This window comes from Hylaeus anthracinus, unplaced genomic scaffold, assembly GCF_026225885.1.
Source record: "Hylaeus anthracinus isolate JK02 unplaced genomic scaffold, UHH_iyHylAnth1.0_haploid 12001, whole genome shotgun sequence".
In the NCBI taxonomy this organism is placed as follows: domain Eukaryota; kingdom Metazoa; phylum Arthropoda; class Insecta; order Hymenoptera; family Colletidae; genus Hylaeus; species Hylaeus anthracinus.
This window is the reverse complement of record NW_026534348.1, coordinates 15,645,405-15,665,659: the sequence shown is the minus strand read 5'-3', so window position 1 is coordinate 15,665,659 and position 20,255 is coordinate 15,645,405. Positions and strand designations below refer to the sequence as shown.

The following is a 20,255-nucleotide window of genomic DNA, read 5'->3' as shown; positions in this document are numbered from 1 at the left end:
CACGAGTTAATTCGGCACAAAAGCCCGGGTTGCCGCGCATTTTTCCCGCCAAGCGTGCCGGGGAGAGGCGACCAGGTATTTACATGGCAGCCCCGTGTTTATGAAAAGCGGACAGCGGCGGGTGCGCGCAATTTAACATCGGCTCGTTGATTAGCATGCGGAGAGTAACGCGAGGGGTCGAGGGCGTGCGTGGGGCCGAGGCGTTGAATGATCGCCGCTCGAAAAACCGTGTCAGCTCTGGACGTCAACGATTTTAGCATAAGAATAACCAGCGTGGGGATTCTCTCAGCCGGGGGGGGGGGGGGGGCAAGTACGCGGAGAGGTCCGACTTGTGTTTGTACGCTCATTGTCCCTGCCGGATGCTAACACGGGGAACGGCCGCAGAAGAAAAATAGACGGCGTCGCCGGTGCCGTGAACTACGTCGTGATCGAGTGCAGTTATGACGCCCCGGACGGCGCATTTGTATTCGAATAAACACGGGCGTGGGAGGTGAGAGACTGAATAATAACTGTGGATAACGTTCGCGCTGTCAGAGGGACCATCCACGGGCTGGTTAGCCCCGACTACTCTCTCGCGTCTTCATTCGCGGAAAGCTCGCCGTGGCCGACAAAAGGATTCCATTAAAACCGACCGTCCGCGTCGGATTTGTAATTCGAAATTAAACGGTCGCTTAAACGACGCCTGCTTTAATAGGCGCGCTCGCTCGCCTAACCGTGGACCCGCCTTGGACGATTAATTTTATACCGCGAGAACACGTGAACCCGACAACTTGTTTCTTCCGTACGCCGTACCCCCTTTCTGCGAGCCGCCGTGCCGCGAATAAACGTCTTTATAAATATTTAAACGACCACTGGCGTTACGCGTTTTCTCGGCGAGCTGGTCACGTCGCACGCTTAGGTAATCCAGATTGGACTCGAAGCATAGACAGGGGACAACTTCGAATGCGTCGTGCGAAACAATAAGAAGAGGAGATGTTCTTAACAGAGATGGAATTAAACGAGCTTACGAGTACCTGTCCTCGACGAATTGCATAAGGAAGAGAGGATCTGTTACAGTCACCGGTAGAAGCTCGATTAGTTACGATACTATGTCCTCGGCTAGAGCAATTTGTGCGAAGAAAAATGGTGATGGAAATTACAGTGCCGGTCGTAAACGACGCCACGCGTTTCCCGATGATTGCTCGCGACATCCGGAGCCCCTTCGTGGGCCGATTTAATATACGCGCCGCCACTCGTTCCCGACGGTGGTGTAAAGTGATCCAACGCAGTACCCGACGCAGTCTGTCCCGTCGACTGACAGGTGAGGCTACATTCAATTTTTGTAATCGAGCCCGTGAGGGCCCTATTCCCCCGACTTCGGAGTTCCTCCTAAGCGCGCGTGGATTCGGCAGTTTCGACCCCCTTTTTGTGCCTGACAGTTAAACCGCAGCCATTACTCTCCCTCCATACTCGCCCCAAAGTCGTGCCACCCTCCCCCATAGCCGCTGATACGTTGCGAGTCGGGAATGGACGTCCTCGCGAGGCAGGTCGCAGTCAATTTTGCCAAAATTGTAATGAGATTTAAAGCTCGACAAGCTACGTAAGATCTATAGTTTATTAGTGCATGTTTCATTCACTGACCACCACCTGGTACCTGTCGACACTACTAATTGCTGATTCAAACACCACCTTATCAAATTTATGTTCCAACCGTCGAACCACTCTTCAACTGAATCTACTGGTTTGTCTGGAAAGTCTATACCGAGGTTTGGTAGATGGTCTGAATATATCGGAATGGTTGAAAACAAATAACATGTATACGTCCCTTAAAATTTGGAAAGGCTGTGTAACAAAATACGTAACATTACGTAATTCAATAAATATATATAAAAATTAAAATATGCCTTTGTTTTGACAATAAGCATTATATTCTTGTACTTTTGACGGTTTAAATATTTGCGTAAAACACATACTATTATATTCATACTTAGGTCGAAACTCTGTTGTATTTATCGAATAAATATTCAACACTTTGAATTTTTCTTAAAAATTGGAACGAACTTTCTGGGCAACCCAATACTCTGACGAAGGTGTTCGATGAATCACCTTTTGGCAATAAAGGGCGATCCAACAGCGGCTTCCGCATTCTTTTCGCGGAAGCGTACTTGGGAAAATATGCGAGAGGCGGTACCAAACACTTCGGAAGGCAGGAGGCTCCTCCATTTCAACCGTAAGCTTTTGTACGGGCAGCGGTGGTAGTCAGAGTCCAGTCGTGCGCTTCGATAGCGGTAGATAACCGACACGAGCAGGGTACAGAGCGAAGCACCAATTAGGAATTAGATTTCTCCGGGATGCCGGATCTCTTTATTTGCTCTCACGGCGTGTCTCTATGTTCCCTGCTGCGATCTCCGCGGCTGTACGAGAGAACCCGTACGTACGTGTGCCCGTTTATTCGGTACGGGTTGTTCTGTGCTGGTTCACAGCCACCGGTACACCCGGTAGTACGTGTCCCGCGAGCTCAACCAGACGGGGAGAGAGAAAGAGAGAGAGAGAGTGCTCGCGTACAGACGGAGAGCCAGCCGGCTCTAATGAACGCTGAAAATTAGCCGCTATCTATTCATCTGGCTGGTAGCTGCGTCCTGCCGCGAAGGAACGAACCCCGAGGAGAGGGAGCAGACTGAGCAGAGAGAAAGAAGAGTCTCGCAAGTCGGTAGGCTACGCGAAAAGCTACGTCGTGTGCCGGTTGTGTACGGAAGGTGGACAAACTAACGCGGATATATTGTTTTATTAATGCAAAGCGCGACAACTGTTTGCATTTGACGCCTCTGTCGGTGACGCTACTGCAAGTGTTAGCTCGGAGGAGCTCTGGGGCCACGGGATCTAAGTAGTCTAACCAGTCTGTGAGGATCGTGGAATTAGCATCCGTGTCCCGCAAGATTGTACTCTTTAGGATTGAGACAAATGAGTCCGATATTAGTCTGAGGAACTCTGGTCTACTCGTTTGAAAATCATCGAGTGAAACCATCGAGACCGAGAGGTAATATCCGTCGCAGCGAAAATAATAACTCCTCTTTTTATTACTCTTCGATTCCACGAACAACTATCAAGAGCTGGGTGAGGTGTGCCCACCCCAATGCAGACAACAGACCAAACTGTAGGTGTTCTCGTTATTTTGTCCAATCCCCGTGCGCCACCCCTCGGGATTTAATTCGATCGTCCATCGGAGGAGCAGACGGTGAAATTGTAGTAAAATCGTTCGCGCTGCGACTGCTAATGAAATTATCCGCCGCGTGTTCGAACGCCCCGTAGGGGAATAACTTCGTTTGGACGAAGAATTCCGTCGCGAAACGAATAATAATCGAAGTCATCGCGTCGCCTCGAGGGGTGGCGTTGTATCGGGGAACGGGCGACGATCGTCTGAACAGTGGGGTATACCGGATTTCACTTATCCGTTTAGCGGAGGCAACAAAATTTTCGTTTTCACGGCAAACAGGCGGATATATAACAAAGAGGCTCCTTGGATTACGCACGAGAGGAGCAGGAAAGGAGAGCAGCTTCCGCGGAGACGGCGACTTTACGAGGTAAAGCCGCGCACATGAGAAGATATAAAACACGGCACCTAGAGCCAGCCTACGTTATTTCAGCCTCGACAGAGATGGCACGACTGAAAGCGGAATGTCGTTCGACGACATAACTCGAGGAAATTTGTTGCAAGGGAAATGCATTCGCGTGCTTGCTCGTCGCCCTCTCTCGCGGTGATAACTCGCTCGTTCGTTATTCTGAGCGATAACATGATTGCTTGAAGAGGAATGTCTAAAGTATAGAACTTAAATTTTTGTGTTGCTTACAGTGGAGTTAATTATTCTATATATTTGAACTATGAACTCAGGAATTATTGGTTTAGAAAATTCGATAGTGACAATTAAAAAACAATACATTCGTTCTACGACATGCGCAACCACCCCGTTTCTGCGAAAGTTTCTCTTTTGTTAATAGAAGTTAGGGACTCCACTATCGGATGAAGAGTGTCATAAGCTCATCCCCCTTGAAGCTAACCAATTACATTCCGTGAGACACTCTCATCCCCTTTCTGCTTCAAGCAATTCGTCGTTAAGATCTGACCCAGCGAATTCTGTCGTTGGCGCAACTAGATTTCCACGCTTCAGTTTTCCACAGAGAAAGTTAAACGTGGCAAATCTAGGAATGCGTGGGGTCGAGACTCCGAAAGTTGGAAAAAGCTCCTCGGTAGGGTTTCATCGAAGATCGAAACCTGAACAACCGAAATATACACAACTAACAAAAGTACAGTTGGGTGTAAAGAAAACATTCCCTCGGCAAACTTAAGGGCGTAACACGGAAACCAGCGTGGATTATGAGTTTTGCAGCCGTGATTCGATTCACTTTGTCTTATTCGAGTGAACGCGCGAACGGAATGAACACAGGTCGATGCGTTGTACGTGTGTGTGCGTCGGAGACCAGGAGGGACTTCGTTATAGGCGTTTTCAGTGAGTACGTGCAGCGTCGGTATTAGTTCCGTTTAATTAGGTAGGAAGGATAGGAACGGGGATTGGATCCGTGTAAAGCGTAATCCAAGAGAGATCCCCGACTGACCAACTCTGCTCGACCAGGCTCTGCAGCTGCGTCGGCGGATGCCTGTGTGCTCTACTGGTCCCTGGCTCATGATAATAGAATCTGCAGGTTCGATCGTGGCTCGCGGAATATCGGTGACTCGACGGCTTGAAAGAAACCTCGAGCTTTGTTTTCGGTGCTGCCCTCGATCGATTTTAATCGAGCTAACAACGCTAGAAAAATAACCGATATTTCATTTCGTTTCAGTGGCTCCAGACTTTTTGGAAAGTGTTCTATCGGAGGCGCATACTCCCACGCAATGAGCGCGTTTGCTCGTTATAGCGTCGATATCGAATTGGCTTGCACGCACGGAGTTAATTATCGCGTCCCGCGATAAATAATCGCTGACTAGCGCAGCGAACCGCGACGACGCTTTCGATTCGATGAATATAAGTATTAATTTCGAAATATTAATTAACCGTAGATTTGGTTAGCAATTTCAGACAATATATTCGCTGAACAGGAAATTCTACTTCGAGCTTGATTGAGATTACTGCTTTGGTTGGGGTTTCTAAAAAATTATACAATTTTGGATTTCCAAGCTTTCGAGATTTACATGGCGTGACACGGGTTTCTTCGAACGCCTTTGCATCGGTGACCACTATAAGACCGTAACGTTTGGCATTAGCTTTATTAAATAAAATCGCATCAAGAGGATCGGTATAGGACCGAGGTTAATTGAATGATTGGTGCCGGTACACTCGGGTCAGGTCCCATCGCGTTCTCGTCAGGCGAACCCATGCCTATTTGAGTACTCGCGCGTATGCGCCACGCACGCGATTACTATGTGTGCCTATTCGCAATACCTAATCCAGTGCTTCCCAACAGGTGTGATCAAAAATTGGGAGCATATTTTTAATAAATTCTTAGCTTGCTCTGACCAATTTTGTATCTACGGAAACATGAAGGCTCTGATCATTGTTCTAAAAATTAAAAATGATAGATCAGGATTTGGGCAAGTTACACGCACGTTTCAAAATACCATCCTATTTCAAAATTGAAATTATATTTCAACACACTACAAGCGACTCTAAAATTTCGTAGCAATTTTCATAAATTAAAATAACGTTCCACGCGAATGTTAACGTCTCCCAAAAAGGTCATAACGCGGAAAGGTTGGGGAGCACTGGCCTAACCGTGTGCACACACGGCCGCTGCTCGTACGTATGGCGTAAAACACTTTGGTGTGTTTCGTTTGACGCAGTTTGCGCATTAGTAATGCAAATTCCCCGCTACTCCACCTTGCGGGAGGGCCGCGCCCGTCATGGATTTTCAGAGATAGCACTTGACCGCGGACCTTTTCGACGGGCACGGACAGGGATGGAAATTCGGTAGCAGCATCAAGGCCAACCATTAATTTTCATCCGGAGGCATAAACGGAGGGCGAATTACATCGACGCCGCTGTACCCAGCGAATCATCGAAATGCCCGGGAAATTGAAGTGTACTTTATAGTCGGAGCAATTTCATTCGCCACTGGCGTCCTTCGAATATTTGTCTCGATTATGCGAGGAATGTTTCCTTTTTTCCCCATCCTTCGCGCTGTTAATTTCGAATGCTCGCATTTCCCACGAAAACACTCGTTATCAGACGTTACGTTCCGGGCCAGTAAAATTTGCGAATGAATCGAATGGCTTCGTTGTTATTCGTTCGTTATAGAATGTTTTTGTAATTCAACTTGTAGTTCTATTTATGATTTAATGAGAAACTAATGTAAGGGTAAGGGTAAGGATAAGGGATCGATATTCTATTTGTTACATACGAAACTTTTATCTAGACAAAACTGTCGCTCATCATGGGTGGATTGAAACATGGATGAATTGATTTACCCCTAGGAAAAACTCAAATAAGAAGATGGGCTTTCCTTAGATGATTAGTGTAATGTATCCAAACAAAATGCGCAAGAACTTGTGATACGGCCCGATAAAACGTATTGCAGTTTTTCGCTGACGAAACCGAGCAACGGCACACGTAATCATCAAGGCTATTATCGAGTACGCTTTTTGCCAGCTTCGCAAGTTTAGAGTCGCTTTTAATCACAAGATGGATCATCCAATAACCCGTTTTTGCCCAACCCTCGGAGAACGCGAAGAAACAAATTGCGGGCGTTAATTCAATTTTCGTCGAGGCTTTCATTACTATAATGCAACATTTTCTAAAGTGGGAAACGCTAAGAAACGTTTAAACAGCGGCATTTTAATGAAAAAGTAAAACACTTTTATCTTAATAGAAAAAAGAAATTGCATATATGCTGGCTGTAGCCGTTGCGAGGGAGATAAATTGACTGTATACGTGTGCAAAATTTCACGAAGATTGGTTCATTACTTCCAGGGACATCAACTCGAAAGAGATAGTTATGAGAAAAATGGCGCCAGCGTTTCATGTTCATGTTTTAATCATGTAATGAATTTTGCTTCTCTCGCGCTAGGAGACTTTCACACTCCTCGAAAAACTCGTTACTGAGTTTCGCTCTTTCATTGCTACGAGCCATTTTTGCGTCTTTTGAAGCTCGCAGTTTTCTGCAAATATTTTACACTAATAACATTGGTTCGGGGCCATTAATACAAATAGAGACAGCTAGCTAGCTTTCTCCCATATTTTCTTTTGAAATAGTACAATTTGTATTAGAGGGCGCTGATTCACGACACAGGAATTAATGATGGACATATTTTAAAAAGTCTACGCGTTATCTATGCTAGGAATAAAATTTTGCCCAACTGTGGTGGACGGTAGCGAAAGGGGTTAAAAAGCAGACAGTAGCTATTACGGTAACGAGTGAAAAAGACGGCAGGGCGATAAAGGTGCGGATAAAATCCAACGGGTGGTGGCAAGTCGCGCGAAAAGTCAAATGAAATTCCTGAGAAAGAATTAATTACATCGGTATTGCGGCGTCGGCGGGGCCGAACGTTGTCGAGAAAAGTATTTCGATGGATCAATAGAATCCGGCTGAATTGCATTGGAATCGGGCGAAATGCTAATGATGCCGACATCGCATTGTTCGATGGACGTGTGGGAGTGATTCACCAATACGAGGGACGACAATGCCTTTTTAATATCAGTTCGCAAGGCGCGACTGTTACACTCGCGGAATTATTATAATGAGCATTCCCTGTTACGCGCCCAATTCGGTGTCTATCGAGTGAATTCTTTCCTAGATACAAATTGAAGCATTTGTTTCTGTTTCTTATTATTCGAGTGCATCCATGATAAAATTAACAAAGTCTACCAAGAATTTTCCCTCTACATCTAGTAGGCTCCAACCTATCCTCAAACTAGAAGTTCTCAGAGAGGACCTAGAGAAACAGGTCGAATCAGGGAAAAAGTGGAACTATAAATTAGGTCTTAAGATACAAAAATGTACTTAACATCCGCAAGATCATCGATTCAATGGACTCGTCTTGGTTACGTAGGATCGTTACGCGCGTTCTCGCGATAAAATTCGCGTGCTAATCGCGCCATGGCAGCAGTCAATAAACGACGCCCGTGGTGCGCGAAAGAGTGACCATTAAAATGCAATCATGCGCTCGTTCGCCTTTCGACGAACGTTTCCTGAACGCGCTGATAAGAATCGTACGCGCGAAACGATGGAGTCAATGGTTTTTCTTTTGACCATAATGGGAGATTTAATTAAGATACACGATACCGTTTGGTAATTACCATCTTCTAACGACGGACGCTGTTAGAAACGAAGATAGGCGGAATTATCCCACAGATTAAAATTTCGAAAGTGTCGTGAAAATATTTCCCTTCCTCTCGTGGTTATCGCGAAGCAATCGAAGAGCAGGAGATGAGGAGAAAGGTACACCTGGACTACTGTGTAGTTTGAAAAGAATTAAATGTGGATGTTTTCGAATGTAAATATTCCTCTTCCTAAATTCATTTCACTTTCAACGAGTGTCGTAATACCTACGGACGGGGGTGTACGAGGCCTCTCGTCGCAAAGCGAACATAGACTACGAGGATCGGACCACCCGACGATACGAGTGAAAGGATAGACTGGGAATTTCTGAATCATAGCACAATCGCCGCCTACTCGGAAATATTAATACCTCGTCGGGTAAATTCGAGATATGTATATCTACGTGAAAGTCGCAGATACACCTTCGCTGCGGAATCTGCCGAGTGAAACGTTGATGTATGTTAATTGCTAGAACACGATCGGCAATTTGTACACTCTCGACAAATAGGTATACCGTACGTCATCGATGGAAACTAGTGGAAGACAGCAGAAGGGAATCCAGAAAGTTTCCTAGCCGTCTCGAACAATGGATTTGATTCACTCCGCCCGTTTCGTCGATCGCCGAGAGTAGAATACGTTTATGCCTCTAAGAAAACCTTAGCATACATATTTGTCTGTCACGATTCCCGATCACGATGCTTTCGTCGATTTCATAAAATAAGCCCGTGTCGACGGAGAAAAATAATAATCCCTCGTCCCATCTTCGATCGCGGCCCCTTGAAAACCGCGAACCGACTCCTAGCCGCTCGCATGGCATCTCCAAGCATACCTATTATCCATTTATATTATTTCCACTGTCGATCGATCGCCTCCATCTCAACAATTACACCTCGATTTGCTTATGCCGTATTTCGAAAGGTCGGCGAGCGGCAGCGGTGTCTCCCTCTCGCACGTTCGGCCTCTTGGAAGGAGTTGTAATAAAATTAAATTTATATCTGCGATCAAGATAGATCTTCGATCCTGTTCTCCATCGGATACGGACGATATACTCGATAAAAATTCCTCTGGCTGGAAATTTTAAACGGGGGATAAAGGATAAGCTTTTGATCAATTATTCGATAGAATGTGAAATTCGAATTATAAAATGGAGTCAAGGTTGATCGAAAGCGTGTAAATGCTTGGCGAGGATCACTCGAATTGATATTAATTAACTATATCCTCGATATCACAAGTTTTAATATATCTATGTAGTCTTCGAGACTGCACAGTTTTCGTCTCTGTTAGAAACATTTTATTCCCGTAATTATCTCCTTCAAATATTTCTTTTTACCAATTTAGAGAAGCTACAGCAAAATTGACATATCGTCGTTCCTCTCGCACGATCGGCTGCACCGGGAGCGCAGGAGCGATTCGAAGATAGCTATGCCGGACGGCTCACGTCATAATAAAATTAAATTCATATCTCGGATCAAGGGAACGCGATAGCTACCGCGACATGACCTCCCCGCTCATTGTAAGCAAACACGTATGTCCTCGTTCGCCTCCCTCCTTCAACCTCTTTTTCTACTTCTTCTTCTTCGGTTCCTTCTCGACCTTTCCTTTCTGCCTATCCCTTTTAGCGTTTCCCTGTCTCCCTTTCGGTCCCGTTCTCGCGCGTCGTTCCGTATCTCCGTCTCCGTCTCGAATAGTTTTGATTCATGAGAAGGGTGTAACCCGAGCATGCGTGTTACACGTGTGTGCGTGCACACCTTGAGGTGTGTATCCTCCCGCTCCACTCTGTACACCTCGTTTCGTTCTCTTCTCCGTCTAGCGCGTTCTACCGACGGACAAGGCGAAATCCGACACTGCATACCAGTAACTCGACTTCCAACCCGGCGCCCACCCTCTTTCTTCTCTCACCTTCGTTCCTCCGAGCCTTTACCTTCGAGCCTTTACCTTCGAGTTCTCCAGGCCCCCGCCTCCTGCTCCAATCCGCCAGGGCGACTCGTCTGGTTCTACGTGTGCCCGCGCCACAGTTGGAGCGGTCTACGTTTGAACACGTGTCAACATGTCGGTTGACATAGATTTTTCGCCGAGATAGAACCCACGAAAATAAGACGAGATGAGGCCCCGAAACGCACCCGAGAGAAGCTTGATCGACTCTCAGCCATGGGAGCCCCCGGAGTGTGAGAAAGAGAACGCGGCCAAGAGAGGACGAGGGTGGTGAATCCCGAAACCAGTTTGTACGTTTCGAAGTGCCCGTTCCCGTAAAACCACGGCCACTCGGGGCGCCTGCGGATCCGCGTTTAACACCGGGAGGCATAGTGTTGCATTGTTGGACCCCGCTTTCTCTCTCTCGGCTTTTAGGATCGCTGCGCCGTGTTTGTCCCCTTAATTGATGGCTCTCTTTCCACGAGTGTTATTAGCTTTGACCGGCTGTTTGCCAGTGAGCAAGAAAAATATCGTCCGAATTTCGACTGTTTATGTATTGGCTGACGTCAAGAACTACGAACCTATCCGTATCGATTTGTCTTGGGCATTCAAATATTTAACGAGATTGTTAAATGACGCGTGATACACTATTCTGGTCGAATTGTGCATGTCGATACTGTTCTAACGCGATTGAGATGCTATTTCGCTCGTCTATTTCCAAATTCGTTAATGCGAGCTTGAGAACCTTCTTCGGGAATGTAAGAAATTTGTCGATTTAGAAATTGGTCGCATTTAGTACCTCCGAGACGAGGAGAAAATACAAAAGAATCGTACGAATTATTCCACGATTACACCAATGCAACCATATTTTAAAAAATTCCAAGTAATTTCCAAAGTAAAGATGGCTTCTAAACGGTAAATGGTTAATACAATTATTTAAGAAGTTCTTAAACTTTTCTTCTCTACCCCTAATCAAATTTAACCTCGATCAAAATTAAGGTGAGAAATTAGAAGAAACAGCATTCCTCCAAACGTGTCAACGGCGGCGTAACTTTTCCGAGGACCACGTGAAGTGGTGTAACTACTTTAAGCCCTTTGAGCGGCGTCGCATCGTAGGTATTACGCGTGCACGAGTCGAGCCCCTAGGTGAAAGTTGTGATATATCCGTTATAATTCCGTACGGTCGGCGTATTGCTTCCGTATGTAGGAACCATTTGTTCCGGAAAATGGCGCAATTTTGTCTCCCTCGCGCGCGGGAACAAGCGCAATACCTTCGCGGATATAATTTAAACAAGGGCTCTTTATGTAACACGGTCTATTTATTTGGGCATACCTACGCTTGTCCGTCGTATACAATGCCCATGCGAAACGTCACACAATTTCTGTTAAACGTCCTCGCCCCTCTAATGGACGCGTCGAGTCCGCGCTCGGCTTCCCAGAAATATATTATATTTTGCGGCTTCGGGCAGAGACAATGCTCGATTTAACCGGCAATTCCCAACGGAAGCTCGTTGAATTTTTCGCGTTCACACGGTCGATTTTTTAAATAAAACAGATTTCTGGTCTTGGTGCATTTAGTCGCTTCATATTGATTTTAGCAATTAAAAATTTGAATACGAGTCGCTGAATCCATGACGGGAACAATAATTGAATTATTCTATGACTTTTTGCTTTAAATTGGGACAATTGAAATAATTGTGAGGATATCTAGATAAGGTTTTGCCATTTTACGATTCGAATAAACGTACTTAAAAATATTTCAACCATTATTGAAATATTTTAAAATATTATTCCTGCTGTTCATGAGGCCAAAACATAATTCTGTTTTTGTTTCAATTAATAGTCTTGTTAGCGAATGAAAAAAGATGCGTATCATTAAATAATGTAAAAATAAATACAAAGTTTCACGCGCAGACTACATATTAATTCCGTATAATTATACATATCCGCATATATATTGCGGAAACATAAATATCCTACACATTACAGGAAAATGGTTTGAGAAATTGGCCGTAAAAAGTAAGTTACGACGTTCCACCCGCCTCGAATGCGCGTCGAGGGGTTGGACCATCAATATTGCATTTCTGCATCCGTGCGAAAAATTTCACAAGTAAAGTCCTACTTTTTGCCTTGTCCCTATGCTGCATTCGCAATTTCATAAGTCGTATGCGAGTAAATTGCATGGAAACGCCGACACACGAAATCGGCACGCTCGTCCGACACGGTACTTTCCCTCTTCGTCTCGACCGATCAGACACGCGAAATTTCTCTCACTCGTCGGTCCAGCACTCCCCCGTCCACCAGCCCTCTTTTTCTGTCCCCAGGAGGACCCTCGCCTCGGAAAAGTCGATTTCAAGGATTTCCCGGCGACAGACACGAGCACGCGTCTTTCACAGCGTATCGCGGTGTTCTTATACGTGTGCAAAAGCTATTGCAGCTCTTCGTCAACGACGATACGTTCTGCTACGTAATACCTACCTCGAAAACTAATATTCCCCAACCAGATACGAGCATATTACGCACGGTTTTCACGTACGTTCGAGAGCGCTCGAGATAACAGCCATTTGCAAATTAATTACCATGGCGGTACGTAACGTTATTATAGGTAAACGACTGCGGGAAATCGGGAATGGGCGAAATCCTTATTGACAAGAATTTTGAATAAAAAATGAGAAAAAAGTAAAATCGATCTGCTGTTGATGGAAATTGAAGTCTTAGAGAAGGAAGGAACTCATTACGAACTCAAATTGAGGACTGTAGATTGCAATAAATGACCTTTGTAAACAAATGCTAAGAATTATCGATAATAGATAAACAAATTTCTCTCTAGCAAAGTTCTTGAAAATATAGAGAGGCTCACCCCCATTGCAAGATTTCAACCGCGCGCCATTTTCCAAACAGAGAACGCGCCAAATGATTAGATTAGTTACCTTTATTCGACGCGCAGAGATCCAGAGGCGAACCAGAGGTGGGCGCGTGCAGGGAAGACGATTGAAAAAATCACGCAGAGATCAGGATCCTTGGATGATGCAGGGTTATTCTTGGTCCTTCGTCCTTTCCCTCGAAGGGGTGCACGAGTGCGTGCGTGCGTGCGTCCACTGCCTGCGTGCTGAAGGTCTCTCTCGCGTGCGGTGTGAGAACTCTTTTTTGCTGTTCGCGAAACGAGGTAAAAAGTAGACGATGAAGGAGGACGAACTTCACCTCGCACTTGCCACTGCTCCGTTTCTGCCCCCTTTTTTCCCTTTAATTGCCCTTCTTAATATGCGAAACGACACACGAATTTCAATGGGTTCGCGTGATTATTAATTAAGACGTTCCACCGAATCGCCGATCAATGATGTATATTCGCTGCAAGGTGATCAGGACGTCGGGGCGATGATTGGTCGTGCAGAACGAATGTCTCCTTTCGCTTGTCCCCGATTAATTATCTATTCGAGTAATCGGCGTCGTTCATTTACATTGTCCGTGAGTACACGGGCGGCTTTCGAATATAGCTAATTAAGTTCACGGAAAGTCGAGAAGAATCTGTCCTTCGTTCGCTGCAATTGTCGGCGGGATCGTCGTTTCTTTATCTTCCGGCGAGTTCGAGCCGTTTCCTCGGATCAATTCGAACACCCCTGCTTGGCCGAAATCTTTCGAAACGATGCTCCGATTTGAACGCGGCGAGCAACCGACGTCAGGTGGTATTCCAGTCACGACGTCGATGATCAGTCGTCCGTGCACGAAGAAAGATGTCTACTCGACCGCGGATCGGTTTGGCAAAAAAATGTTTATCAGCACGAGACGTCAGTCCGCAGCGAGAAGGACGTCGATGTCAACGCGTTTGTCAATAACGACGAAAATCGTCGTCTCGTTCTCTCAATTAAATTAGCGGTAATCGGCGCGCACTGTGCACGGTGAAGTTATCCCATAGACAAAGCAACATTGACGTCCTGCGCCCTCTAACCGATAGATCGGGTCTGATTGGTCACGCGCGAAAAATTCGAAACCGCTTCCCGCGCCGCTCGCGGTATATTCGACACGTTCGCTAAAACCACGTGTCACGTATGTCTGAGAGCTTTGAATTTAAATTCTGTGTCCCTATAAATAAATCAGTGGACCACTGTCACATTATTAGCCTATACGATGCACTTAATTCTCCGATAGTCGAGAGCACTGCAGCTAACAAAATTATTAGAATGTGCGGTAGCTATAATTGAACAGTACTAAAGAATTTATTATATTAACGATCAATGCGATCGCAATTTTTTGCCTAGTTCTCTTTGACCCACGCTATCGATTATAGTTCCCTCTGCACGGCAGGTGGATTTCCAATCGAGACAGTGAACTTTCATGAGCATGCGATGGAACGACGCGCACACCAGAATCACCAGAATCGACGTCAGTGATTGTCCGCGCGTAGAGGAACGAGGATGTCTGTCCGCACATACGTCGGATTAATTACTCCAACGGTTAGTCGTGCACACTAGGCTCACTTGTGACCAAGTTACCGGTATATATACGGATACACAGGCCTCCAATTGCAGTTACTCGTGGTTGATGCACCGCAGGACGCATCTCGAAACCCGCACGCAGACGGCAACCCCGAAGCTCGCACTAGAAACACCCTCGCCAGCACTCCAGAGTACTCGATCGCACTCACGTCGACGGATCATGATGTTTCCAACGAGCACTGATTCAAGGTAAACACACACACATCCATTTGTACACACGCGTACACATCAATTCATATACCCTCTATACAAGAGCACGTCGTGGTTATGTTATGTATCTCGACGCGCGGTGGTCGTCAAGATTAGTTACTAATCACGCTCACGAGATCAATTCCATAAGACGATCGTCGATTACACACTCCGCTAGAGTATCCTTCGTGGGCAGATGTCATTCGAAGCAGGAATTCACGTGCGTGCTCCAACATTAGTTAATGCTAGGACGACCCGTGTTTACACCACGCGCGATCGGAGTTCACCATATTGCGCCACACCGGTCGATGGACAATTCGAGCTTGCCGTAAACATCGGTACCACTGGTTATGTACACCTCGCGGGGTTGTGCTTGGATCGTTTTCAAGGTGATCGATTTCATACACGCGAAACGAAACGACGGGAGAATCGATCGATAACCGTCACCGTCTTGACAGCTTCGCGTCGCGAATGGGTTACACGCGGTCGTCAACGATCGCGGAAAATGTGCACGCGAATATCGGCCGTGTGGACCACCGTGATCCTGCCTCGGAACACACGCTCGTTGAACTGTCGTTCGGAGCAGCTCGGCCCGCGGTTTAGTATCAACGTTCGTTCTTGGCTGGCGTCGCGCCCCTCCCGGGACGCCGGTCGACGCCAATCGAGTGCGCGTATACCTACGTGCACGTACCTGCGAACCTGAGAGGAGAACCCACCTCTGCCTTTCCGCCTGAATCTCGACTGCGTGTTCACCTCTGCCGTGTCCTATGTGTGCGAACCCCTTGTCTGTTCCCATTCGAATTCTGCGAAACAATTTTCGTTAATGTCACCGGATTTAGGAGACTACGAAACAGTATCACAAACATTGAACTGAATAAAAATAATATTACGAATACGAATTCGATGCTCTGCGTGATTTTGTCAAGGAATTTAGATGTGGAACATATTATAGAGAATAATTGGCGATCGAAAAAGGCACTATATAAACAGAACCACGTGATTTAAGACAGAATGTTACGGTAGTACATCTCAGGTTGTTTCTATTTTTCTTTATTTGCAGCAATAGATTTAATAGTGATCATTAAAATTTTATTTTGAAGTCGCATACCAAAATGGAAAAATATATTCCACATATTGGAACAGTTCAACATATTTACATTTTTTGCACATCTTCCGTTGTGTTTATATATAGAAGACATTGTTCTCCCTTCTCTCTCTGTCTTCGAAATTACTCCATAAAACATAAAAGTAATTCCATTTCTAGAATACACGAAAAATTAACAGTAAAATGATAACGACGGGCAAGATATATTACCGCGGTGCACTTGTCCAGAATTCTTTTGTTCGGAACCGCTGTAGATCCGCGTTGCAAAGACAATGCAACCAGACCGAATTACCGTGCATTCCATGGAAGTTCGGAGCGAGCATTTTCGACAAACGCAAGAGCAAGGGATCGTAGCCTCGCCGCGCAACAGATTAAAATATTTGATCCGGTACAGTCGAATAATTGCTCGACTCTCAAAGTAATTAGAGAGGAATCACTTTGTTATCCGTTCCGTGAGTAAATTCATCCGCTCGAACGATTTTCTGTCCGCGGGATTTTTTCTATAACTCGTTGCCATAGGAGCCCACTCGTGATGCAATGAAATAACTCAAAGAGAGAGGATACAGAACGCGGATAGATCAAAGCTAGCGACGGGTACATTAAGGGCTTACCCTCTCAGGTGGCTCGATATAACTGAAGAACAGCAGGCATACTCCTGGAAGACCCAGACTCGTTTTCCTTCTCATCGTATTACCATACTCGAGTAGCACGCGCGGCCAGCAAACGCGGAATTCACAGTGGCTCGACCTTGCACCGGCTCTAATTGGCAGACAGTGATCTAAGGTTTCGAATTTAAGCACCAGTTTAATGACAAAACTGCTATTATTCTTCAGGGCCTCTCCTCGTTCGCATCACCTTGTTAAGGCGTGATTGCCTTCGAACTGATCGATAGAATCGAGGCTGAATTTATAGTTAACAATACCCTTTTGTTCCTCTTCTTCATCTTAATTTCCCATCCGCGTGAAGCAATTCAGGAGGAAAATACAGTTACAGTACATCTAATTGAAATGTTACCGTCGTTTCTCAATCCTCGTTCTTCTTTGGGATTGTCCGCGGAACGAATGTCGATATTGATTATATTTGTGCGATTCCCTTTCTATTCCAACGCAGAGAGCGGTAAGTCTTCGAGTTAAAGTATAGGTATATTGGAGTCTGCAATTAAGCATTGTATTCTTCAGGGCGGACGCAAGCTGTGGATTGGAAAATAATATCGTTTAGATCTAGTATATCTTTATTCGAGTAACAAAGTTCGTGTATCTTTATTGCTTTCATCGTCGTCCTCAACTAGCGAAATTAAAATTGTATTTAACTGAAATCGAAGACACCTTGTAAAATTCGACTTACCCTGGAAAGTTTCAAAACGAATTAGCTGCGTAAGTCGAGTATCGGAGGATATCGCAAATGTTTTCGTATCGAGTAAATAACCAACGTTTCGCGATAGACGTACCAGCTGGATGCTTACACAGCGCCAAGCACTCCATAAAAGTTTCTTCTTTAATCATTTTACTGGTACGTAGCGAGCGTCATTACATATCTATTTCAGTTTGCGATCGCTTTCGTTTCCACTCGCACATGCTCGAGCAAATACACGGGGAAAGTATCGTCCGGGAAGTTCCGAGCACTCGATTTCGCTGGTGGCGTGTTAGAGGGGGTGTGGGTTCACGTAAATGGAGACGAGAGAAGCCAGCAGCGCGCTGCATGCAGACCCACGCATGTGCGCCTGTCGGCGAAGAGATTTCATAGTCCATGTAGTTTGGCATCAATGCGAGATCTGGGGTTGGTTTCAGACGTGCGATAAAGCCATTTCAAATTGAATAACAGATTTCTGAGCACACAACAAAATGCACTTGCTGCGAACGCTCCTAAAACCTGGAAAAGAGAGTGGAACAATAGTGTGCGCTTTTCCTCTCCGCTTACACCTTCCATTTGGTCCGTCTGCGAGCCCAGCCATCTACCTTTTCAACAAATACATTCGTACAAGGATGATTGACACTTTAAATATCTGTACGTCGGAGTTATTCGTTGCGAAACATGTACCGAGCGTTAATTACCACACGATCTCTATCCAATCACTGTATTCGAGGCGCCATCGAAATGTGTTTTTTTTTTCTATAATATAATAGAGAATGACTGAAACAAATTATACCTGCTGGTATACATACGTAGTCCACCACATGCTAATTTTCATAATTTATAGAATCAGACGTGTACTGGTAATCTTCAACCTCGTTCCATTTTATGAAAATTGTTACCACTTTATAATGGCGTGAATATTTCCAATTGCTGATATTTCGTCTTACAGAACATTCCCGTTGCGTCAACGGTATTTTAATTTATTTTTCATCGATTATTAATTTTTTTAATTAATTTCTCAAGCCGATCTTATTCAAATCGAATCGCGAGATTCAATCGAAATGTCATAGTCCAATTCTCCGCACGTGACAAAATATTCATGGAATTGTTCAAATAGCTCGATATCAAAAGTGAAAATCAAAAATCGAAAAGCGAATAGCTGTCACTCAAGGCTAACTGGAAATAAATTGTTTTTTTACTATACGTCGTATAATTAAACGACCATCGATACATTAAGCCTGCATTTACATGCAATTTGTATAATATATCAACTCGTATCTTTCGACACATCAGCGCGTAATCGGACAATTTACAAAAATAAGAAACTGCTTTTAACTTAGCATTTTAAAAAAAGAGAAACGATTACACCAAATGTTTACTCATCAATAGAATTTCTGTCTGGCTCGAAGGATGTCAGCGTCATTAATTCGGCAACATTTTTTGTCGTAATCCGAACTCGTGTAAACATGAAATGATAACGGAATACCATCGGTTGTTTGATATTTAATACAATAATTTCGTTGCAATATTCTTTTTTCGTTTCATAATCGCATTTGTTAATTCAACGGTGGCTGGCACAGACATATTGAATATTTCAATCGCGAGTATTGATTTTAACCGTTTGACTCCCAAGCAGCGCGATCGCGCTGTTGAGATTTTATTTCGAGGAAACTCAGGTACTCAATCAGAGAAAGCGCGGTTGTGCTGTTTGGGATTCTTCGACAGTGTATTTTCAATATACCCTCTGGGACTCAAACGGTTAACGGTTAACGTGTGCATATATGTTTGCTGGTATTTAACTTCATTTAAAATAATTTACACATTCCAAACGAACTGGGAAGCTTTTTATTCAAGCACTGATGTAATATAAATGAATAGAATCGCGTCACGGTATTACCATTTATCCTGTTTTTAACGAAGCTTATTTAGGAATTGATAATGCTCCGACACTGGCAGTAATTATCGAGGCATGAAGCACCCATTGTTGTTGGATGACAGAAATAATATTTTTATATTCATCGGGAACATCGTACGCTTATCCCTTAAAGACACCGTCGCGCCATTTTTCTGATAAATCAAGAATCGCGTATCAATTCGTCAGACTGTTCCGAGCTGCACTTTAATTAGCGCGAGCTCCAGCGTTCAATATTTATCTAATATCGACGCTCGTTACTCGCGCCATTCACACGTCGGTCAATAATGCACCATTGTCCATGGTCTGTTTTACAGAATCCTCCCACGAAATTGGGTCAATTAGTACGCGTTTCAATGCGTACTTGTTCAACACTCTCGGCGATGTTGCCGTTAATCGGAATTTCAATTATTTGTATGTAACTGGGCCTTGTAACCGAAAAATGACCAGCCAGAAGATAAATGTATATAAAGTTCACAGGAAATGCAGCAAACGTTTTATATATATATTATATATATATAATTATATATAATTATATATAAAAATTAGATCCACCACGTACCAAGACATCTTACACACGACACAAACAATAGTAAGAGATAAATGGAACAAATTGTGGACCTCCAGTCAAAGAACCAAAATCCACTAGATTACACAAGATTTTTACCAACCAATGCCCCACCCACAACTTGAATAAAAAATAAACAGTAATCATGACTCGACTCAGAACAGGCCACTCCAAAATAACACATAAATACTTGATGAAGAAAACAAACCCTTCACAATGCGATCTCTGCAAGAACAAAACAACCAAGCACCTACTATTTCAATGCCGAAGATACGATATATGTAGATAGACGAAAATATAAATTGAAACCAGACTCGATCGTAACTTCTCAAGACCACGTACAAAACACCATTATATATATGAGGGACACCAACTTGTACCACAAAATATAAAATATCCTCGTCGCTAATGACCTTGTAGTCGATGTGACGTGAAGCA

At 44.5% G+C, this 20,255-nt stretch overlaps 2 protein-coding genes across 7 annotated transcripts in view; one reads left to right on the top strand and one right to left on the bottom strand.

Moving 5' to 3' along the window:
* LOC128890556 (latrophilin Cirl-like) overlaps positions 1–13,266 on the bottom strand; it is a 446,697-nt gene extending 433,431 nt beyond the window's left edge. The window contains exon 1 of the mRNA XM_054149140.1: positions 13,128–13,266. The gene's annotated coding sequence lies outside the window, so the exon portion shown is untranslated. The remainder of the gene's footprint in view (positions 1–13,127) is intronic.
* A 1,246-nt stretch (positions 13,267–14,512) lies between these two features.
* Positions 14,513–20,255, top strand: part of LOC128890568 (uncharacterized) — a 198,696-nt gene continuing 192,953 nt past the window's right edge. For 3 of the 6 annotated variants that reach the window (XR_008460647.1, XR_008460646.1, XR_008460645.1), the window contains exon 1: positions 14,748–14,879. Coding sequence is in view for 1 of the 6 variants with exons in the window: in XM_054149198.1 (XP_054005173.1) it covers positions 14,610–14,648; positions 14,710–14,879 (209 nt within the window). In the remaining 5 variants the exon portion in view is untranslated. Of the gene's footprint in view, positions 14,649–14,709; positions 14,880–20,255 lie in introns of those variants that run through there. The other 3 variants (XR_008460644.1, XR_008460643.1, XM_054149198.1) reach the window with 3 other exon arrangements.